Source organism: Notamacropus eugenii, chromosome 3 (assembly GCF_028372415.1).
Source record: "Notamacropus eugenii isolate mMacEug1 chromosome 3, mMacEug1.pri_v2, whole genome shotgun sequence".
NCBI classification, from domain to species: domain Eukaryota; kingdom Metazoa; phylum Chordata; class Mammalia; order Diprotodontia; family Macropodidae; genus Notamacropus; species Notamacropus eugenii.
The window spans coordinates 99,612,324-99,637,707 of NC_092874.1; the positions used below are offsets into that span (position 1 = coordinate 99,612,324).

General features: G+C 35.1%; 1 protein-coding gene across 1 annotated transcript in view; it reads right to left on the reverse strand.

The window, feature by feature from the left end:
* CNTNAP2 (contactin associated protein 2) overlaps positions 1 to 25,384 on the reverse strand; it is a 2,725,119-nt gene that overhangs the window by 928,935 nt on the left and 1,770,800 nt on the right. Inside the window, exon 12 of the mRNA XM_072652434.1 lies at positions 16,769 to 16,888. Coding sequence (XP_072508535.1) covers positions 16,769 to 16,888 — 120 coding nt within the window. The remainder of the gene's footprint in view (positions 1 to 16,768; positions 16,889 to 25,384) is intronic.

A 25,384-nucleotide genomic window follows, 5' to 3' on the forward strand; every position in this document is an offset into this window, starting at 1 on the left:
CCAGAGTTTTCTGATCTTTAAAGTTGTTTACTTGTTGTTTTAATTAGTTTCAGAGACAGTCCATTTAATATAAAAGGTCAATCTTAATTGATTTTGAGCTGTGTATTTCCTAATTTGCCAAAAGTGTGGCTGCAGCAGGGATGATCAATCTTTGATAATGGTATACGAGATGCAGAAAATACTAAGGTGCAATCCTGATACAAAAAGGTTGCAGACTTTCTTCTGGCTGAAGACTTGAATTACATGAGAGAAAAACTCATAGTTTTGATTTGTTAATAATTCCTGTAAGCTAATTAATTGCACAGTAACATTAAACCATGAGAATTGAGATCACTCATTCACCCTAAGATGAGTTAATGAGTAGGTAGTTTTAAACAGTAGAGGGCATGTTAGCAAGCAAGGAGAATCACTTTTAGGATGAAAGTTGCCTAAGAGAAATTTACTTCCTTCATTGTTTTCTCCCAGTCAGTGAAAAGACTCTCCTCAACTACACAGCAAGTGGTGCAGTGAAGTGAAGACCAAGAGAAGATAACCGAAGGAAGGAGTCAGGAAAGTACACACTGTACCCACATTCCAAGTGTGGAGGAGAACAAAAGGAGGAGTGTATTTTATACAGTGAACTATGCTAGACAGTTCAATCATCTGGTTTTGAATAGAAAGTAAAAATGAAAGCATAGTATCAGAAAAAGAACAAAGTGAATATTTCCAATTAAATACAAAATTAAAAATACTGAAAACCAAAGAAGAAATTAATAAAAGTGAAATTAGTAAAACTATAGAACTTATAAATAAAACAAGAAGCTGGTTTCATGAAAAAAAATCAATCAAATTGATAAATCTTTTGTCAATTTGATTAAAAAAAAAAAAGAAGAAAACCAAATTACCGGTATCAACAATGAAAAGCATGAATTCACCTCCAATGAGGAGGAAATTAAAACAATAATTAGAAATTACTTTGCACAAATGTATGCTGACAAATTAGACATCTTAGTGAAATGGATGAATATTTACAAAAATATAAACTGTCCAGATTAAGAGAAGAGGAAGCAAAATGCTTAAATAACCCCATCTCAGAAAAATAAATTGAACAAGCTATGAATGAACTACCCAGGAAAAAATCTCCAGGTTCAGATAGATTTACAAGCAAATTCTATAAAACATTTAAAGAACAGTTAATTCCAATATAGAATATAGACTATATATCTAGAAGTATATAGACTGTTTGGATAAAAGTCACAAAAGAAGGAGTCCTACCAAATTCATTTTATGATACAAATATGGTTCTGATAACTAAACTGGAAAGAGCCAAAACAGAGAAAGAAAATTGTAGACTAATTTCCCTAATGAATATAGATGCAAACATTTAAAAAAAAAGATATTAGCAAAAAGTTTACAGCAACTTATTAAGAGAATAATACACTTTGATCAAGTAGGATTTATGCCAGGAATATATGGCTGGTTCAGTATTAGGAAAACTATCATCATAATTGATCATATCAACCACAAAAATCACAGAAATCATATGATTAACTCAACAGATGCAGAAAAAGCTTTTGACAAAATATAACACCCATTCCTGTTGGAAACATTAGAGAGTATAGGAATAAATGGAGACTTCCTCAAAATAATAAGTAGTATCAACCTAAAACCATCAGCAAACATTATATGTAATGGGGATAAGCTAGATGCATTTCCAAGAAGATCAGGGGTGAAGCAAGGATGTCCATTATCACCATTGTTGTTCAGTATGGTACTTCAAATGTTAGCTTTAGCGATAAGAGAAGAAAAAGAAATTGAAGGAATTAGAAAAGGCAAAGAAGAAACTAAATTACCACTCTTTGCAGAAGATATGATGATATACTTAGAGAATTCCAGAGAATCAGGTAAAAAACTACTTGACATTATAAACTTTGGGAAAGTTGCAGGATACAAAATAAACCCACATAAATCATCTTCATTTATACACACACACACACGCACACACACACACACACACACACACACACACACACACACACACACACACATATATAACTAACAAAGCCCAAAAGCAAGAGATAGAAAGAGAAATTCCATTTCAAGTTAGAGTAAACATTATAAAATATTTGGTAGTCTACCTGCCAAAACAAATCCAGGGACTATATGAGCACAATTACAAAACATTTTTTTGTACAAATAAAGTTAGATCTAAATAATTGGAAAAACATCAGTTACTCATTGGTAGGCCAATCTAATACAATAAAAATGACAATTCTATCTAAATTAATTTACTTGCTTAGTGTTTAACCAATCACACTACTAGAAAATTAGTTTCTAGAGCTAGAAAAAAATAATATCAAAATTCATCTGGAAGAACAAACGGTACAGAATATCAAGGGAATTAATGAAAATAAATTCTAGGGAAGGTGGCCTAGCCAAAACAGATATCAGATTGTATTATAAAGCAGTAATCATAAAATTCACTTGGTACTGGCTAAGTAATAGAGGAGTAGATCAGTGGAATAGGTTAGGTACACAAGACACAATAGTCAATGATTATAGCAGTTTACTGTTTGATAAACCCAAGGACCTCAGCTTCTGGGATAAGAATTCACTGTTTGACAAAACCTGCTATGAAAACTGGGAAGTAGTGTGGCAGAAACTGGGCATAGACCAATGCCTGACATTGTATATCAGAATAAAGCTCAAATGGGTATACAACTTGGGTATAAAGGCTGATAATATAAATAAATTAGGGGAACAAGGAATAGTTTATTTGTCAGACTTTTAGAGAATGTAGGAATTTTTGACCAAACAAGAGATAGAGAACATTCTGAAATGCAAAATAAATAATTTTGATTACAAGAAATTGAAAAGGTTTTGTACAAACAAAGCCATTGCAACCAAGATTAGGAGGGAAGCAGAAAAAGAAAAGAATTTTTACAACTAGTGTCTGAGGTATAACATCATACCTATCAAATTGACTAACATGACAAAACAGCAACATGATAAATTTTGGAGAAGATGTGGGAGAGTTGGAGCACTAGTTCATTGTTGGTGGAGCTGTGAGCTCATCCAAACATGCTGGAGAGCAATTTGAAACTATTCCCAAAGGGCTATAAAAATGGGCATACCCTTTGTCTCAACAATATGGCTTCCAGGGCTGTATCCCAAAGAGATCATAAAAATGGGAAAAGGACTCCCATGTACAAAAATATTTATAGCAACTCTTTTTGTGGTGTCCAAGAACTGGAAGTCGAGGGGATACCAATCAGTTGAAGAATGGCTGAACAAGTTGTGCTATATGAATGTAATGGAATACTATTGTGCTATAAGAAATGACAAACAAGAGGGCTTCAGAAAAACCTGTGACTTATATGAACCGATACTGAGTGAAGTGAGCAGAATCAGGAGAACATTATAAACACTAATAGCCACAGTATGCAAGGACTGTTTCTGACAGATGTGGCCTTTCACAGCAACACAAGGACCTAAATATTTCCAAAAGACTTTTCATGCAAATGCCATCCATACCCAGAGAAAGAACTACAGAATTGATTGCAGAGTGAAGTAGACCATTTTCTATTTTGTTATGTTTTCTTTTGTTTTGTTTTTTCTCATGGTTTTTCTCATTCATTTTAACTCTTCTATGAAACAGGACTAATGTGATAATCTGTTTAATAAGAATGTATGTGTAAAACCCATCTAAGATTGAATACTGTTGTGGGGAGGGAGGGAAGAAAAATTTAAAACTTATGGAAGTGATTGTTGAAAACTGAAACAAATAAATTAATTATAAAAACAAAAAAAAAAGCATAATGTCAGGAACACTAAAGCTCAGAATGAATTGAGATGGAAAAGGGAATGTTAGTACTGCTGGGTGAATTTGAAACTGATTTAATGGTCACAGGCATTCATGGTTGGATTTCAACTTGAATGGAGGTACTATTGATATGTGCTAGATCTGTCTGACCCTGCTTGTGCTACTTAACATTTTCATCAGTGACTTGGAAAGAAGCCATAGATAGCATTGTAATCAAGCTTGAAGTTGATACATCAGTAGATGCAGATGTTAAAATAGTGGATAATTATTAGGATCCACAACATATCTCAGCAGGCTAGAATGTTGGGCTGAATTTAATCAGACAGAATTTAATATGGGCAAAATCTTATACAGATTCAAAAATTCAACTTCACAAAATAATATGTGGGGAATATGATTAAATATAAGCTAATTTGAAAGAAAAAACATCTGCTTACAAGTCTCGGCTTATAAGTAAAATATTAGTTAGCATTGTGACATAGCAGCCAGAAAAGTGATAGGCTGCATTATAATAGAAATACAGAAAGACCAATCAATCCACTGATCCATTTATAGATGGAACATTTATTAACCATCTACTGTATACCAGGAACTGAACTAAGCACTGGGAATACAAATGCATGGAAGAATAAAGATAATTCCTGTACTTAAACTTACATTCTAATGGAGAAATTCATAAAAAGGAACTAGTGGGGGTTGGTAGGAGAAGATATCCACACGGAGAAATGGTAGAGAAATCTAGACAGTTGGAAATGGAACTACGGAAAGGGTAAAAGATTAAACTTGGCTGGCTTGGACATTTTCTCAAAATATTACTTCTGGGAACAATCCAATTGGAGGTGAAAGCCAAAGCAATATAAGTGAAGCATAGTGCAGGGAACTAGGAATGTGGTAGTAGCACTTAATTCTTCCCTTGTCAAATCATACCTGGAATATTGTGTTTGTTTTTTGGTACCACATTTTTACAAGGACCCAACTACAGAGCAAGCTGTATCATATTGGAGAAATTTCAGGGCCTGAGGAGTCAAAACATCAGGGTTTGAATTCCAAGCTCTGCTGTTAACTAACTATTTAATTTGGCATCTAATTTACCTCTCCATATCTCTTTAAAATGGGGATGTTAGACTAGAAGACTAAGCCTTCTGGACTAGAAGTCTAAGAACTTTTTTGTCTTTGAGTCTAAAATACTATGACCAGGAGGAAAGCAACTAAGATTGTGAAGTATATTGGAATAATTCTATATGAGGTTCATTGGAGGAACTAGAGAGCATATTGTGAAAAGAGCAGACTTAGTGGTGGTAGAGGAATGGCTAAGAGATGTGGGTAGCTGTTTTCATGTATCTGAAGGACTTTCACATGGAGGAGTTTGATTCATTCTGCTTGTTCCTAGGAAGCAGAGTTGGGAGAACTTCCAAAGACAAATTTAGGCTTGATGACAGGAAAAATCAGCTACCTTAGAAGATAATGAGTTCTCTTTCACTAAATGTCTCCAAGCAAAATCTAGAAGACATCCTGGATAGTATGTGGAAGAAGAAATTCTTATGTGATCATGGGTTGAATGAGTTTCCCCTGAGATCTGAATTATAAGAATCTAATTCTCTGGGCACAAACTTGGAGATCAATTAAACTAAAGTAAATAGTGATGACTCCAAATATAGGAAGAGAAGATGAATTCTTTGATTTAACATAAATTAAAAAAAAAAATCTTTCTCACAGGGGCCAGGAATTCCCATTATAAAAGTCATTTGTTTGTGCTAAGGTAGCATTTCAAAGCTCCTCATTATGATTAGTAGAAAGAATACTGAATTTGCTATCAGGAGTTCTAATTCCAATATATATTTGGATAAATTACTCAGCCACTCTGGGCCTCAGAGGGGATTAGAGTAGATGAAATCTAATGTACAATCCAATTAAATTTTTTTTCGTGAACTTCTGTTCCCAATCAGTAAGGATGGAAAATTTTGAGTTGTGAGAAGGGTGGTCATAAAAGAGAAATGGTGCACTGAAAAAGAAGGTAGATATAGATGAGACCAACGGTTGTACTTGGAAATGTTTTAACAACCAGATGGGTAGGGGAAAAAGGATGCACAACACATTGTAAATTTAATCTTGTTACTAACATACTGTCCATCAGTTTGTTAAACTTAGATGGTTAAGAATAGAAGAAAAATTGAGCCTTGATGTACAGCAGGTGCCAATTTCAGAGGTATAAATATTTACATTGAAAATTTAACAATTGGCTCACCAGAAGTTGGAGGTGCCCCTGGCACACCCCTGATGAGAATGAACATGAGTATAAATATATGGATACATATTCTTCTGTGCCATTTACATTTAGACTTATCAGTACATTTATGTGGAATATTTGATGTCCTAGAAATATTTTTACTAAATTTTTCCTCTTAGAATTTATTTGCCAAGCTGAAAAATAATGTAAAACCTAAGAGGCTAAGGTCAAATTATAATATCAGATCCCAAAGTTCTGAGTAGTCTTTGACCTTATCAAGGTCAATCTTTGTCTTTGAGTCTAAGGGTTCATATTTTCAAAGAAAATAATATTTTAATCTTCTGACCTATACATATTGAAAATATAACCTTACAATTGCTTTAACGAAGCAACTTCATAATTTTCCTTAAATGAAAAGCCAAAGTTAAGTGGCTCATATAACTTTTAAGCATTTGTAATTTCAGGGAGAATTTATTTGTTATATTTGACTTGCATTCCAATCTAGCAAATTAATATCCCTCCTGAAGCAAGATGGTTTCTTAAAAAATGCATGAGTAGCAAAGATCTTTAACCTAGCTCTTTCAGGGTATTAAATCAATATCCCCTAGAAATATTGGGAAAAAAAAGAATACCTTGAAATATTGACAATTTTTTGTACTTTGCATTAATTCCTTTATTTAACTGCCAAGATAGGTGAGCCAATCAATATGAATAAAGATATACATAGAGGGCCAAAGGCAAACTGAACTGGAATCGAACAATCCATGTTAATGATATTCTAGAAGTGAAACCAGTGAGGCTGGGTCCACATTAACCTGAAGTTCATAAGTTTACTCCAAAAATATGCTAAGTATGGTTCTAATAAAGTCTAAAATACAAAGAAGAATGATTTATGGTAATTTGAGCAGGACATTTCCCAACTCTGAGAAGCAAGTATTGAGGATATTACCAACTTCTTCATTAAATCAATCAGAAAATAAAAGGGAAAACATTACAATGACTTTCTGAAAATCATGAGACCAGAAAACAGCAGATGTAGAGATTAATGACCAGTCTTTTTATTCTCACTCTAATGCTGTTTTGATTCTACCAATGGAAATAATTGCTGGCCATTAGAACAACAGGGTAAGTGAAGGACTTCCCATTTGTAGTTGTCTCTGATACAGGAAGGTAGAGCAGGCATATTAACATGTTTTTGTATACATGTCAGATTTGGCTTACTCATAAATGGCCTTCAAAGATGTTTACTGAAATGTCACTCTTAAGAACCAAATCAAATGTTGCTTTTTCATATAACCTTTCTTCTTCCTTCTAGGCTCTTTAGCATTTCTCATGTTCCATTTTGTCAGTCAAGAAACATTTATGAAGTGTCTACCATGTGCCAATAAATGTGCCAAATGCTGAGGATACAAAGAAAGGCAGACATCCCCTAACCTCGAGGAGTTGCAATCTATTGTTTCCTATATATGTATACATGCCTTATTTCTCCTCCTAGACTGTGAGTGATTTGCATAAGGCAAGATGACCTCTAAAGTCTTCTTTAACTCAAAATTAATTCTACCTTGAAAGCAGTGATTATGTTTTACTCATCTTGGTAACTTGTCCTATCCCTTCTCCCTGTGCTCGTATAGTGCTTTGCCAATAGGAGGTACTTGACAAAAGCTTTCTGTTTATTGAATTAAACTGAAGCCAATGTAGGCTAGCATGTGAGGCAGAGATAACCATAATCCTTTCAGAAAGAAAAATTAAAAAAGAATATTTCATAACACTTTCTGTAGTTATTTATTGACATTGCTATGGGACTCATCTTACATCTAGACAGAACTTCATAGGAGTAGTATCTGATATAGAAAGTAAGGCCAACTACCCTAAAGTGAGGAGCACTATATCTGAAATTCCACCACTAGAGAATCATTTCTTCAGGTTACTCCCCCTAAAGTCCTATGAAAATCCAAATCTCCTAGGGGAGCTAGTATAGTAGAAAAAATAATTAACAACTTAATGTGACCTAATGTGTCAGTTTTTCCAAGACCATTGAAGGAAGGTGATTTAGGAAGGAAAGGGATAAACTAGGGGAAAGGGTAAGGAACAGAGCACATTTTGTCTAGCCTCTCATAATGCCTATAGCTGGTCTATTACTATTATTTTTCCTGCTGAGTAAAGCAAGATCTAGAAGATGGTTACTGAACTAAATCTAGAATCTTATCTTAATAATAGAAATCAGGTAATCTTTTAGGGTAAATCGACATAGGAATAATGCAAACATGCCCATTTTGTCTCTGTGAAAACTTACTACCTCACTTTGAGTTCTGCCTCTTTGTAAACATTGTGTATAGCTTCCTGTCTGGTGCTCACATACACAGAACTCTACCTATTAAAGAAGAGACAATGTGAAAAATTACCACCTTGTTCTATATTGGGATTTTCTACCCCATTACAAAATTAAAAGGCATATTTAGATCATAAGAAAGCCATAGTAGGATGGCACTCAAGTCTTGATCTTGTGTAGAAATAGTTTTCATATTTGTTATTCTTACCAATTTGTAGACTGTTTAGATAAACATAACTTCTGCCTCTCTTTCAACTATAAAATTCTTTGGAGTACAGCTCTATCCAATCTAATAGACGTGTTTTAAGGACCTACTAGGTACTGAACATTGGGCAACCAATTGGTAGGATAACTACTTAGCTATGGCACGTCTTCCCAGAGATTATTGTTCAACAGGAAGAAAAAGATGATGATAATGATAAGTGCATCAGAAAGGTGTACAACAGTTTCATTGAAGTCCAAGGGGTTGGGGTGAAGGGCAGGAAAGTCATGAGAAGATAGACAGGAAGAGTGCCCTTAAATATAATTAATTGGCAAAAGAATTAACCAGTCCCTCTAGATTATAGTTACACAGACTACTAAATTGTTCAACCTTTCATAGGAACCCAATATATACAACAATAAGAAAAACAAACAATATTCTGTTCATCTCTTCCTACTTATTTCTACTGCTTCTAATTCAGTCTATTTATTGATAGCATTTGTTCATAGCTCTCCAACCACTCCTCATCTTAAATTTTCAGAGGCTTTATTGTGAATCAGAGAAGCACAGCAAAGAAGAAAAATAATGAGTTGGACCATATTGTTATAATAATAATCCATAGGCTTGATGAAATGAAGCCATGGCTCAGTGCCCTGTGCAATTATAGGTTCTTGGACAAAGCAGAAAAGCACAAGACTGGAATGAAGAGACCTAGGTTCTGATCCCATGTCTGCCACTGATTTACAATACAGCTACAGGCCTCATTGCTTCACTTCATCAGGCCTCACCAGGAAGGGACCAGACTAGCCCACAACCTCAAGGGACTTGATGAACTCCACGGTATCTCCTCGATTTGAACTTTCTATGATTTAATGATTGACATTACAAAAGCAATGTTCTGGGAAGGTTTATCTTTCAATATTGTGTAAGTAGGTTGTGAGGGTAAGGAGGGATATGCTGAAGAAGATGATGTTACTAAGTCTCATGTGTATTAAATATCTCAATACCAGTTAGCATCTTTGTTCTCTACCTACCTATAGAATCCCAGCTTTGGACATCAACTCTCTAGCGGCATTACCTTATAGTTATGTTTCTTTGCTTGGCTATATCACCCTTTCAATCTGTTAAACTGGTGATGCCATGGAGTTTTGTGGCAGTATTTCACTATCACTATGGCTGAAAGAGAGTAAAGAAGAAGTCTACAAAAAAGACAAATGGTCAGAGACCATGAGTGGAATGAGAATCCAAAGGGTAGTCTTTCCCGAGCAGGCAATCACTTACAAAGGGGATGGAGTACTTAAAGGACTTGGTTTGATCTGTGAGTTTATAGATTTTCAACTGAGGTTCTACAAACTGGATTGAATTCAAAGATTCATACTGATGGTGATGAACCTAAATGTCTGTGCAATCCAGCAGGAAGGGCTGAGTGATTGGAAAGATAAGAGCAGAGAAGGTTAGTAAGAGCAAGGCATGAGACTGTGAGTGTAAAACATCTCTAACAAAGGGGAGTTATCCAGGAGAGGATGGAAAAATTGAGCAGGAAATAGAATAATGAAAAGAGGTAGTTATTCCCTAGAAGGAAAAGGGGAAAAAGTCCAGGGAAAAGATTCATAAAGGACAGAAAATAGTAATTGTAGGCTAACCAAGATATCAATAAACAAATCAGTCAGTCATCAAGCATTTACAAAGTACTACTATGTGAAGCCATGGGGGTACAAAGAAAGGCAACAAATAAATAGTCTCTGCCCACAATGAACTCACAGTCTAAATTGTACTTTTCTTACCTACTACACAAATGACCTTGGGCAAATCACTTGTTCCCTGCTCCCCATTTCAATCCCTTCATCCATAAAATAGAGGGAGTTGGACTAGATAACCTCCAATGTCACTTCCTGCCTCAAATATATGATTAAATGATTCTATCAGTCAGTCAATGAACATTTTGTTATAATAAAACTTTCATCTAACAAATGTATACAGCGAGAAGACTGCTTCGGAGCAAGGTAGAAGCTGTGACTTTTCCCAGATTTCAAAATCAGATGAGGAAACCTGTAAAATTGAAAACTGATTTTCTGTCAGGATAAGAAGGCCAACAGGATACAGAAGCACTGAAAATACACAAACTACACACTAAATGACACAGATTGTTTCTATCGGAAACACTCTCGATATAATAGACAATGGGAGGTAGAATTCTCTATGATATCAGTAAGACAATTTCTTGATATACAAAAGTAGATTTTATACAAAGAAAGAAATTGAGGTAGATAGAAAAGAAACCCCTCTTCCCATAGCTTCCTAGAAGCAGGTCTATAGAGAAAGAAAAAAAAAATACTCTTTTTGGAGAAAAAACTTATTAGTTGAAGTATTACCTAAAATTAATGCAGATTCCCTAATAACTTAGCTATCAATTTCATTTTCAAGCTATTTTTGATAAAATGTATTAATTTAACAAGTAGGAAATAGAAAGCATTTGGAAGAAAGAGCTATTGACTACTATTGGTAAATAATGAAGGAAAGGAGTGATGGGAAACTTAGCCCATACTAGAATCAAGAGTCAGCATGAGGTCTGCAATATATACTATATATATATATATATATATATATATATATATATATATATATATATATATACATACAATACAATTACATAACTATATATACATATATACTATATAATACATATATAGTATATACACTATATAGGATATATACTATACAATACACATCCATATATAGTATACGCATACTACATACTACATATACATATGTATGTACACATATATGTATATATACACATATATATTATTTAATTACATGACAACAGTTTAAAAATAGGTGGGGAAGGATAATGAGTTAAATATGTTACCTATGTATAAGAAAAGTAATAAATACGATCTGGCACCAAAAGTTGGAATAATAGTTAAAGATACATAATGTGCTATAGCTGGAGTACAAAACTCTAGGGGTTGCATCAAGTCTCTCAGGTTCAAAACAACAGCCCCAGAGACTATGAGGAGATCTCAGCAATGTAATAGAATAGTAATCACAAACGTCTAAAATTTTAATCTGAGGGTCAGGAAGCTCCCCCCTTGAAAAAGTAAGACATGGGACAATCACCTATATCCAGGTTCTTCTTTCCACATATCATTATATCAGTAGTTTCATTTCAAAGAAACAAGTCTCTGTGACTAGTTCCTTAGTTGTTAATATTGATTTCATCAACATTTGCATAGTTTCATTTTCAAAGCACTTTAGATATATTCTCTCATTTTGACTACTCTGTGAGATAAGCAGTGAAAGTGTTGTTACTCTTATTTTAAAGACAAGGAAACTGAGGCAAAATGAAACCGCCCAATGTGACCCAGCCAGCTAAAAGTGTTAGGGTTCAATCCAGCTCTTCTAGATTCTGGTCTAATATAATTTTGCTATACTACAGATTTAACTATGGTTTTGCCATCCAGGCACATGTCTTCCTTTATTTGTCAGATTTAGGAAAGGACAACCTGTAGGAGTAAGGCTGGTGGCCTATATCTAACAGGCATAGAATTACAGATCATGAAAGCACCGATTTCAAGAGGTAGGAGAGATCTTAGAAATCATAAAGTCAAACTCATTTTATGGATGAGAAAACTGAGGTGCAGAGAAGCTAAATTTATTTACTCAGTGACACAGTTACTTTCAAAAATAAGATTTGAATTAACTACACCATATTGTCTCTTAGCGGCATTGCCATCTAACTTGTAGAAATTTACAAAATCTTGAACATGGAAAAATGCAAACCCTCAGGTTTTATTTTGTTTTGTTTTTCTTCACGATAAGGAAGAAAAATAATACAAACCCCAGAAACTGAAGGTAATCACCATGGTTTGGTGTCCCTGAGCAACTTACTTTACCTCTGAATTCTCATTTACCTCCTTTAAAAAAGGAGATGATTGTGTTAAGTGACTTTTAAGTTCCCTTATAACTCTAAATCCTGACACTGTAATCTTATAAGTATTCTAAAGAATTTTAATATTACATGGAGACTACTAACAGTATGGATGGAATAAGAGTTGAGTTATTGGCCTTTCTACTTTGAACTAATCCTATTGGGGCAGTCATGTGTTGTTTTTCCTTTACTAGCAAGTCTCCTACTCAAAGTTCTGAGTATATTCTACATAATGTGCTTAGGGACTACAGTAATCAGCTCTCTCTAAGTATTAAAATAAAGAGGAAAGAACAGTTCACACTATTGTGGACGATAACAGAATTTGATCAGCTAGGCCCCAGGGCTTTATAACACATAAATCATGTAAACAAACTCAATAGCTTTTTTGATAAAACCACAAAATTAGTGCAAGGAGAAACCCAGTAGGTGTTCCATATTTGGGCTTCACACTTCATAATCCAGAGCAAAAAATGCTTTTAACTTGGCTTGTAAAATGAAATGAAATTTCCAGAATGTGAACACAGTCACAGTGCTTGCAAAGTAGAGTGGGGAAAGCAAACAGGAACAAATGACAATGCTTAGAATTCAGAAAGTCTTAAGCAGGAGTTCAGGCATATTGTTGAATGCAGTTTTAGCCCCTGCTATTACTTATTGATAATCTAGAAACAGCATGGTGTTGTGAAAGGAATACCATGGAAGGAGTTAGAAGATCTGTGTGTCTGCTTTTTTCTACCACTTATTAATGATTTTTTTCTGACTTTTCAATTATACTTTTTATAAACTTTGCTCCTATAGGATGCTAAAAAGAATCCCTTAACTTCCTTGACTTTCAATGCCCACATCTATAAAATAAACGTAAGAAAAACCAAACGGCCAACTTCACAATGTATGAATATCAAATGAGATAATAGATGTGAACAGACTTGTAAACATGAAGCGCAATAGAAATATCAGCTGTCTTTGTCCCTACTGTGATGGAATCACAGATCCTTAACGTACATATACATTATGGTTATATGTGTGTATATATAACAGATGCATACATTAAATGTACATATACATATTGTTAATATCATCCTTATTATTACTGACCTAGGAAGGGGAAGTTGTCCATATAAGTAAATGATATAAGTGAATGAAGGTTCAAGTTTACTCCTTAGATACTGACAGCACCATCAGAAAAAAGGAAATTAAAAAAAATTATATTTGAAAGGCTGGGGAAAAAAATACAACAGTCAAAAACAAATCTATAGGAAGGAGGAGGAGGAGGAAATAGGAAGGAAAGATAGAGAAAAACAAGAAGAAAATGGGAGAAATAGAAAAAAAGAGAGAAAGAGCAAGAAAAAGAGAGATGCACAGAGATAGAAGAGAAAGAGAGACAGTCAGATGGGGCATACCAAAAAAATGTAAGTTAGTACATCAAAGGAAATTCCACGTGTAAGCCATGTGGAAGTCTGATTTTCAGTGAGACTATGAAACTGAAAAACTGTTAGTAATTCAAACAAAACAACATTAGAGAAAGCAATCAGCTGGACTGCTTCAGAGGACTATAAAATCCCACCAGCAAATGAGACTTTTATTTGAATGCTACGCAAAGGAAATCCTACTTTGATCTACATTGGCTGAAAGAAGCTCCCAGTTTTCTCTGAAACTATCCATTTTGTCATTTCCCAACGGCCCAAAAATATTTCATTACATTTCAATACCATAGTTTGCTCAGCCATTGCCCAACAAGAGGATTCTCCCTTAGTCTACAGCTTTTGGTTGAACTGATAAAATACTTTTGTGTATACATAATACTTTTCCTTTTCAGTATGAAATAAAGGCCTAAGAGTCCAAAGGTATCCACAGCTTAGTAACATTAGGCTTCGTTGCAAATTGCTTTCCATGATGGTTGGAATTCATGGCTTTGCTAATGGCGTCCCATTGTGCCTGTTTTCCCACAGTGCCTCCAACATGTGTCATTTTTCTCTTCTGTCATCTTTGCTTGTCTGATACAAGTGGTGTGAAACCTCAAAGACAGCTGATCACTCTGGATAACATGCTTCCGCAGTTGCTAAGGTTCAAGTTATCCACAGCGCCTAATACATAGTGGGCACTTAATAAATGCTTGTTGATTTGACTTACTCAGGCATGATGAAAGAAAACAGCTTCCAGAGGCCAATGTAATAGGGTGTTCTGAAATCTTAATATGGTTTCAAGGTTTAATAGTTTTAATAAATAAACTCTAATATCTTAAAACTGCACTAAGATCTTTGCAAGGCCCTGTATAGAAAATCTGCATTCTTTGAGAAAAAAAAAAAAAGGATCAGAACTACTCTTGGACCTTTCAAGTGTAGAAGATTATAAAGACTTAGAATCTTATTCTCTAGCCCTAAGTTGCAATGGGAATGAGCCAGGAGAACCTACATCTCTGTTTGCCAAGGAAGCAATTCCAATTATGTTTGTTGAGGGAATCATAAGAATATTTGCTGTTGTCAGTTTTTTTAAGGGTTTGTGTATGGCTTCCCTTAATTTTGCATGGATAAAGGAAGAGCTAAAAATCAAGAACTTAATGATGTAGAGCAGAGGTGGGGAACCTGTGGTCTCAAGGTCACATATGACCTTCTAGGTGCTTAAGTGCAGCCCATCGACTAAATTCAAAGCTACACAGAACAAATCCCCCTAATAAAAAGATTTTTTCTGTAAAACTTGGACTCAGTCCAAAGGCCACATCCAAGTAACCAGAAGGCCACTTGTGGTCTCCAGGCTGCAGATTCCCCACCTCTGATGTAGAGGCTAAGGACTCTGGAGGTGCTTTTTTTTTTTTCTTTTAACAAATCAATGATTTTGTTTGTGTAGAAATCTCCCACTGTCAAAATTTCATCCAGTCCTACAGAAACTGTTGGCAATCTGTCTTATATGATCATAGATTGAGAGCTGGAAGAGACCTTAGAGCTCATCTGATCCAACATTTTCACTTCACAGATGATGAAAAATTGAGGACCAGAGAGGTTAAGTGACTTGTACAATGTCAAATGTACACTAAGTAGGAGATCTGGGATTTCCCATTCCAATCCCAAGACTACAAGTTAGCATTCCAACTTCAAAACTTTTTTCTGTAAATAAGAGTGTGTCTCAAATTTATAGTCTTAGAGCAGTACTATCAAAATTAAATAGAAAAAAAATTTCACTAATCTGTACATAAGGTAACTAGGTGGCACAATGGAGAGAGCATTGGGTCTGAAGTTGGGAAGATTTCTGAGTTCAAATGGCTGACATACATTTTATAGAGAGGTGACCCTGGGCAAATGACTTAACCATGTTTGTCTTAGCTATTCATCTGTAAAATAAGCTGGAGAAGGAAATGGCAAACCACTCCAATATTTGGCCCAAAACAAAAACAAAATGGGGTCACAAAGAGTTGAACATGACTGAAACTCAACAGTAACAAAAACCTATACAAAATGATCCCCGCATGTTGCATATTGACTTATTTTCAAAATATAATAAAAATCTACCATATTCTCTTATTATGTTCAGTATTGCCTAATCACATTTCAATCTGGTTCAAGGATATTATGAGCCAAATGTGGCCTATGGACTGCATCTTTGATGCCTCTGTCTTGGAGAGCTTAGTCATAAAACACTCTACAAGAGTCAACTATTCTCATGATCACAAGAGGTAGTATGTTAGAACTAGCACTGGAACCCAGATCTGACTGGTCATTCTCAGTCCACTTAATCACATTCTCTCTTATCCTCTATGTAGCTTTATTTAAAAGAAAATAAAGAAATATGAATAACCACAAAAATCAGAATACAGCACGTTAATAAGAAATTATCAGTTTCTGTGATAAAAATGCCTGTACAAGCCAATCACAAAATCCTCAATTGTCTATAAGCACTATGAACTGTGGGTACTGACTCAACAGTCACTTTCCCCAACCACTGAATTGACTACAGTCTTAGAATATTTAACTTTGGGGTCCTTTCTTCAGTGTATTGACTTTTTAAATGCATATCATTGATTGCTTAAATTGGAAAGTAAGGTTTCTTATTGTGGTGCTCTAAGGCTTTACCCTTACAGGAACAGTTTCACGTTTCTGACAAGTAGTTTGTGGTTTTGGATAGCTGTGATTACATTTGTGTGGTTATCATAACATTTTGTAAAATTTAATTTGTAAAGAGCTGGAATAAAAAATGCAGCAAAATACAAAACTAAACTTCACTGTATATCTTTTATGCTTGATACGTCATGAAATTGACTTCATAAAACATGTATATGACATAGTTACCTGTCATGTTGCAGTAAACTTTCAGAGGCCCCAGAGTCCCACTGCCATCAGGATCAATCCAATAAAAATTTGAGGTTTTGCCTAGGTGTTTATAAGCTTCACAGGAGAGTTCATAAATAGCTGAAAAATAAGCAAACAAACCAAAATTGATCAAAGTTCAGTTAAAAACCATGATTCTCTGCCAAAGTTTCTCTGATTTTTTCATTTTTAAAATTTCATATTTACACAGAAATGATACATTTAAGTCAGTCAAAGCATTGCTTAAGACAATGTCTTTTTTCCCTTATAATTCTTCCCACTACCCTGAACCTGTTCCCCTCCCTAAATTAAGTTCAATGGTGTGGCAAATGCATCATATTTGCATACTGTTCTAACTTAAAAGCCCCAAGGAAGATAATTCCACCTGAATAAACATGAAATATTCTTTCAAAGCTAACATTTTTCTGGGCAAACCTGGAAATTATACCAAGCAAATCACTGAATGTTTCTAATTTCTCTCTATTGTCATAATACCAGTTGGTGCTACTTTGCATTTTAGGGTCAATCGATCAATTGATCAGTTACTGAACAAATGAAATATTTGTGTTTGATACAGTTCATCTCCTTTCTAAATCTCACCTCATTTGGTCCACTCCCCCCCTTTTTAAAAAATAAATAATCTCCTTTCTCTTTATGGTTTGATTTTTAAAAATCTATAAGGAGGGGAGACTCCAAAGAGTTGTAGATAATCAGTGGAGGATGGATCTCTATTGCTATGGGATATCAGCCAGATACTAAGGGACTGGAAGAAATAAGAGACTAAAGAAACTTAACTATATTGGCACAGATAATTTAATCCTAACTTTCCCTTTAACCAGGAAAAAGAAAGTGAAAAAAAAAATACCCCCTGGATAATTTTATTTGTTACAGGTGCTTTAATTGCATCAAATCTCCCTTTCGCAGAAAGCGAGACACTAGTGTAATTAAGTTATATGTTCTTTTCAGTTGTTTTCGGTTTTTTTCCCATGCTGAGGTTGATGTATTTTCCTCTTTTCAAGGGGACTGCACCTGTTTTCCAGAAATAAAAGGTGGCCATTTATATTTCTTCTTGATAGAAGTTCTTTTAGAATTTTATAGAGGAAACTTTTTAACAGCTCTGGATTGGCAATTTAATAGTAAATAAACTTATTTCTAAAGTTCACGTATGTATATTTTGAGTCTTTCTGGCAAAAAGATTCTAGTACATTTCCTTTAATAATCATTGGAAAATGCACTTAAATAGTGTTAATATGGTCTCCTGTGAAATAGGAAGAGATGGAATTTGGTGAACCATGCATTCATTCATTTGGTTTCCACCTCTCCTCTTCAATTGCAAAACCTTGTCTGCCTTGTCTTCTTTTGCCTCACCCTTCACCCCTTACTGATATTCAACCACATAAATCCCCATGGGTAGCATCTAGTGCTTAAAATTCCATCCTTCTTTGTTCCCCCTCTACTGACCTACCATTTTATCCTTTTTTTAAAGTCTCTTTCCCTGCATCTTAAAATTGTCACAGTTTTCTCATATCTTTTAAAAAATAAACTCTGGAAAGTTATTTCTGTTCTTTCCAGCTCTCATGCCATCCTTTGTTATGTTGTGATAAAATTTCTTGAATGAGTGGTCAACACTTGCTAACATTTAAAGGAAAATTAATATATTTTTCAAGCTTTCTCTCCATGTCATAAACTCGGTGATGGATATTCTTCACTCACTTGGTCTTCCCCACCTTAGAGATCAGGCCAAACTCTTGAGTGATTATGTATCTATTTAGGAGATTATGGGATGATATAGAATGGCATTATTCTCAAACAAGAGCATGTGGAGGACCACGACCACAAGGAATTTCTCTCCAACTTAGAATCCGTGATGAATATTCTCTATTCTAGTAGTGAACACATGTCATAAGCATCCATCTCCTTCTTTTATTCCTGCTTGATATTTTGATCAAGAGGTGGTTAAATATTTTTATTTAGGTTATTATACCTTTCAAGCAATCTTGAACTCTTATGACATGCAAATGGGAGATACACTGATGAAAGAGATTCTTTAAAGTAAGGATTAAGATTATTGGGGTTATGGAGACTTTTGTTAGTATGGTAAAAGCCATGGACCCATTTTGGGAATAATTTTCTTAAATGCATAAAATGAAATACATAGTGGTACAAAGAATAATTGAGATGCAGTTATCAAAATATGTTTTCCAATACAAGGTCACAGACACTTTGATGCATTATTTTGTTCCACCAAATTACATGCTTTTAAATAACAAACAATAAGCACAATGACATTTTATGTTCTCTGCATCTTTCGGTCATTTGTGAAAATCAAGGTGTTGCTCATCATAAATATTACTCGCACAATCCTTCCTGTTCACTGCTAATATCATCATGTAGGATGTCTTCAATGAATGTATGGATGAAATGAGTAAGTAGGACTATTGGTTGTCAGGTACTGACATTTTTGATTGTATCTCCCTTTTTTTGGAATTAATAATGTTTGAATTTTCTTTTCACAGCTCTGGGATCTTTTATTCCTTCACATATTTTGTAAACTGATTTCTCAACATCTCCAGAACTGTGTCATCTTTATAGCATAGGTCTCTTCTTTGTACACTTGGTTTTATATAAAATTGATCTTTTCTATTTTATATGTGAGTACATTTCCCATTTTTTACTGTCAGTGTCATTTCTACTTCCTCAACAAGCACATAAAAAACAGTCAAGTTAAAGTCCAAGCGTGGTAATTATTGGTGATGAAAAAGATACTTCATTTTTCACATTTATTGTCCTTTTTCAGTTTTATCTTTAATGTGCATCTGGACAAGTTTGTTGAGATGAATCTTTTGTTAACCTCTTTTGAAATTTGTTCTATCTTCCACTCCTCTTCTCTGTGATGAGGTGACACTACTCATGATGATTCATTATATTCTTCATAAGATTTTATTAAATGTTATTAATTTTTTTTAATTTTAAAAATTTTATTATTTTCTATTTTAAACTATTGTCACATCTGACAACCATCTCTCTCTGCTTGGCATTTAAGTGTTTTGTTACCAAGGTTCTTTTTAGACTTTTGGTTTGCTTTTAAATGGCAATTGGTTAATATTGGTTAAACTTCCGTATCAAGGTATAATTAGTGTCAGTATAATTTTTGTTGTCCATTAACTATTTTCTTTATTAGTAACTCATTTAAACAGTTCACATTCACACAGATAATACAATGATCCTCCTAACACAGCCACATGCTCAAAAACTTTCAGGCCGTCCTTTGCCTCCAGGATAAAGTGCTCACTAACCTAGTTGGTCAATAAATGTACATTAAGTGCCTGTTATGTTCCAGGAATTGTGCTCCGTACAGTGGATACAAAGAAAGGGGGAAAAAGATCCCTGCCTTCAAGGAGCTATCTAGGCAATGGGGGAGACAAAATGAAAACAATCTAGAACAAATAATTAATTAGAAGACACAGTAGAGATAGCAGAATAATTAAAACTGCAGGATAAATTGGAGACAGTCAAAAGAGGTAAGTCAGTAGCATAGAAGAGGGTCAGAAAAGACTTCCTGTAGAAGATAGGATGTTAGCTGGAACTTGAAGAAAGCCAGGAAGACCAGGAGGTAGGGATGAGGAGGCAGAGCATTCCAGGCAAGAGGACAGCCAGTGAAAAAGACCAGAGCCTGAGGATGAAGAGTCTTGTACAAAAAACAGTAAAGATGTCAGTGTTATTGGATCAAAGAGTATTTGGAAGGACATGAAATATAAGAAGACTGAAAAAGTATGAAGAGGAAGACTGAAAAAGTATGAAGGGGCCAAAATATAAAAGACTTTGAAAGTCAAATAGAGGATTTCATTTTTAATCTTAAAAGTGATAAGACATCACAATTTGGCTCAAACCTACTTATGTAGTCTTATTTCGCATTTCCCTGCACTCTTGTAAACTACTAGTATTTCCTCAAAAAACTCAGCATGCCATCTCATTCTTCCATGGAGCAACATAAGCCCTTCTCAGTGTTTAAAATACACTTTCCCTGCATCTTTGCCTGCCAGAATTCTTATCTCCTTTCAGAGTTCCATTTCAATATCACCTATTCTGGGTAACTTTCATTGATTTCTCCTACTTGTTAGTGCTTTGTCTCTCTTCACATTATCTTGTTTTAGCTTGCATCTGTTTATATATCATTTCCAACCAAGAGAATGGAAATTCTTTGAGGGAAAAGCTAATTTCCTTTTTTCAAATATTATTACCTTTGACACAATGAGCCCTGATGGATTATTGGTTAATTGATCAATTTGGGATTTTGGATATCTTGTTATATAGGTTGGGGGAATATGTTAGGACAAAAAAATATCTTTTTAGAGTCTCTCATCATATATACTCTCTCCTTTCTTCTGTATTCATGGGAATATTCCTTGATAATGCAGTTATCACATTGGATAACACTGTTTTAATATACCTTAGTTTCTAAAAGATATAACATTTAGAAAAAGTTGAGTTAGTTTTTAAAAATAACTTCTTCAAAACTCTAGGAATATTTCATTACAAGGCATGTAGGTCTCTAAACAAAATGTACTCCAGCCTGTTTTTCCAACCTTCTCCCTTTCCTCCCTCCTTAACTAAGTGTTCAGCTCCACTTAAACTAGATGACTTATCCTGTCCTGAGTTTTCCTCTTTTTTTTCATTTGTTGATGCTAAAATAGCCTTCCTTCCCAACTCTTCCTTCCTCTGCTTGTTGAAACCCTACAGGTCATTCCTTCATAGCTCATTTAAAATCTTATCTCCTTAAAGCCTTCTCTTAACCTAACCTCCTCCATAACAAAAGTAATCTATCCTTCCAAAGATCTCTCAAAGTATTTTATACTTCCTTATACACTTAGATATTATTTTATATAATTGTTATTTGCACGTATTTCATCTCCCCTCACTATAATGCAAAGCTCTGTGTAGAGTGGAACCTCATTTACAACAGAATGCCTTGCACATGATAGACAGGTAGTCAATAAGAACTTTTTTGTTGTTTGTTGACGTTGAATGAATGAATCATTGAAGACCACTCACTTAAAAGGAAGCCAAATCAAATTTTAGACAATGGAAACTATTCTACTATAATATTCTTCTGGAAGCATACAAAGGTTTAGGGGGAAAATATTGAGGTTAAAACTATTGCATGTGCCATGTGTTTCTCAACAGTTAAAAGGACGGACAGTGTCCTTCTGGCTGCCTGATGTAATTAGCGAACACCAGATCTGAAAAGCATTCATAGAACTAGAGGTGGGATCCTGAGACTGCAGCTGGTTTGAGAGATGACTGTTGAAGAACCTGAACAATCTAAAACCTGAATACTAAAGAGATGACTAAACAACTCATGAATATTGGAAGAGTAATTGAACTGAGAGTAAAGTAAACAGACGCATCCAGTCCATTGATTATTGGCAAAGTAATTTTTCTCTTTTGGAACTTCTAGTCCAGGATAAAATACCTTAAATTATTCCACCTTTCTGAAAAGAAGTCCAGGTAAAAGTTCAAAAATTATACTTGGAGCTATGACAATGTTTCAAATCATGTAAAAAAACTGAGATATGAAAGTCAAGAAAACCACAGATATTCTGTATATTTTCCTTCTTCTCCTCATCATCACCATACTAGGTGCCATAGGAATTAAAAAGCATAAGAAGGATATGTTCCTTGTATATTACTGAGTATCTACCATGTGCCTTCTCCCACTACTGAAGTTTCCATCTATCATCTAGTTAGACAAATATGTCTATCATATATTCCAGGTTGACTAGGGCAAGATTCTTTCACTCATGTCTAGGAATTCATTAGGGGCAACTAGGTGGTGCTGTGGGTAGAGCACCAGTGCAGGAGTCAGGAGGACCTGAGTTCAAATGTCACCTCAGACACTTGACACTTACTAGCTTTGTGACCTTGGACAAGTCACTCAACCCCAATTGCCTCATCCTGGGTCATCTCCAGTCATCCTGATGAATGTCTGGTCACTGGATTCAGATGGCTCTGGAGGAGAAGTGAGGCTGGTGACCTGCACAGCCCTCCCTCACTCAAAACAAAGTCAAGTGCAAGTCATGTCATTATTTCTCTGATGGCATGGTCTTCTTCGTCAACAAAGGATGAACACACATACACACACAGGAATACATTAATCAAACCCTTCTTTAAAATTTCTACTCACACTACCTCATCCTAGTCCAAGATGGTTCTCAAAGGATGACACATTCATGTATTACAGTAAGGGCCTTGCACCCTAACTAATGCTGAATACACTGAAGCTATATCATCCAATGATAACACATCACCTATTTTCCCCAAATATCAAGTAGAATTGTTTTAAAGCTATTGCTATTCATCCAGGATAACACACAGTCTTGTATAGCCCTTCTAAGTTTCTCAGTCAGGATGAGGTCTCAGATCTACTCCATTGAAAATACGAATCCTAATAACTGCATGGTACTGACCTGGATCAGCTTTTGTCTTCTCCTGTTTTCAATGACTGTCAGTATTGGGGATGCATCCTCCACAGGGCAATCTTATGTCAATAACCAGTTCTTCAATCTATAGGACATTGGTTAAGTCACCTAATGTTTTTCTGAGCCTTATAGTGGTTTGCTTGTAAAATTTGGGAGATGTAGTTTCAAATTAAAAGAGCTTCAATGAAATAGTTCTTTAAATTCACCAAAAAAAGTATACAAGAGACCAAAAGGAGCACTTTTGTCATTATCTTCTTAAATTTAATATAAAGTCGTATTTCTTTTTAAAGTTTATGTCATATAAGAAGTTCACAATTTCTTATATGCTACCATTTGATGGTCTCTGGATATTAAAATGTTTTATTTGCTGACAAAATCACAAAACTGGAATTTTTAAATAAAAAGAAGGCTGGGAATGACAGTGCATGTCTGTGTTCCCAGGTACCTGAGATACTGGCAGATTTCCTAAGTACAGGAGTTCTGAGCAATAATAGTAAGCTAAGCCGGCTCTTTGCATTAAGTTGAGCATTAACATGGTGAGCCTTTGGTGGGTGGATGGGGTACTAGTGGTGGGATGGATTTAGAACATGTCGGAGGTCTTGTTCTGATCTCAGTGGGATAGGGCCTGTGAGTGCCTCCTCCACTTCCAGCTTGAACAAGGTAGAGAGAATCCATCTTAAACATTTAATTTAAATTTTCAAAATTAAATGAAGATGTTTTAACTGATGACATCTAAGACACCTTCCAAATCTAGATCTATGAACCTATGACTTTGTATAGTTCCCTTTGACTCTACATTACCTCCACCAACCTGATTAATGTGATGGGAGGTGGTACCGGTGTACCTATCACATTTCATTGTCTTTCAATGCACACAGAAAATAAGAGATCAATAGGAAACCATTCAGACACTACATAAGTAGATAGAAACTTTATACCAAAGTTCATTCTTTGTTATTGCACACTGCTCATGTGGTGATGGGGTAGTTGCAGAGAAGCAAAGGACAAGGAGAAGAAGATTTGAACATGAATAACATGCTCTCTAGCCTTATGCCTTTTGCTCTAAAAACAAATCTGAATGCATCAAGGTATCTCCCAAACACCATGTTTGTAACAGCAACCCATTTACTCACTCTCATCTCACTCCACAGGGTCTATCTTGTCTCTAACCTAATTGGACAGCATACCCAGAACATGCTCTCCCGATCTGCTGACCCCTTGGTGCATAATGTTAATAGCCCCTGTTACTGGGTTGCAGATATCAATCAACGTACATCAGCCACTAGATGACTTCTCTCTCCCCTCCTCCCCTGTCCAAAACATTGTCTTTTCCCTTGGACCTGTTCCCACACAGATAGAGATAGGAAGGAATCTTCCATGATCAGGGCCTCCTGCATCTCCCTTGTTCCCTCTCAGCCCCATTCTCAAGCTCTGGAGAAGACTTGTAATAGGATGCTTAGCTTCCTCCAAGTGATGTCTACAAATCTCATGGGGGAGCTAGGATAGTGAACCACTACTAGCCTATCCCATCTTAGTACAATTCCTTTTGTTTTGAGTGTCAGCTAGTAAGAAAAATCTATGAGAAGAAAGAGTAGCATCTCTGGCTCTGATCTCAGCTACCCTTCTGACAAGTTTTATGTTAGATCAATCCTAATAGCCATCCCTGAAGTATCTGTCTCCACCAAGAACATATAAGATGGGTTTGGATACAATAAAAAAGGCACATCTATGAAGCCTACATTGCTAGAAAGGGTCTCTTTTCCTGGAAAATGCACTTTCTGGAAAAGATGGCTTACTCAGGTTAGCCAAGAAATCATGTAATGTAACAGAAAGAAAGTGAACCAGAAACTAGGAGACTGAAGTAATAACAATAATATTAATAATTAATAGAAATGATAAAATCTCATTTATAAGGCACTTTACAGATTATAAAGCAATCCCTTCCAAATAATTCCTGAATTGATGTTGAGTTGCTTTTCAGTAGCGTTCAAATCTTCATGATCCCATTTGGGTTTTTCTTTGCAAAGATGCTGGGTTGTTTTGCCATTTTCATCTCAGGCTCATTTTAAAGATGAAGAAAGGAGACAAAGAGAGTTAAGTGACTCACAGAGTTAGTGAG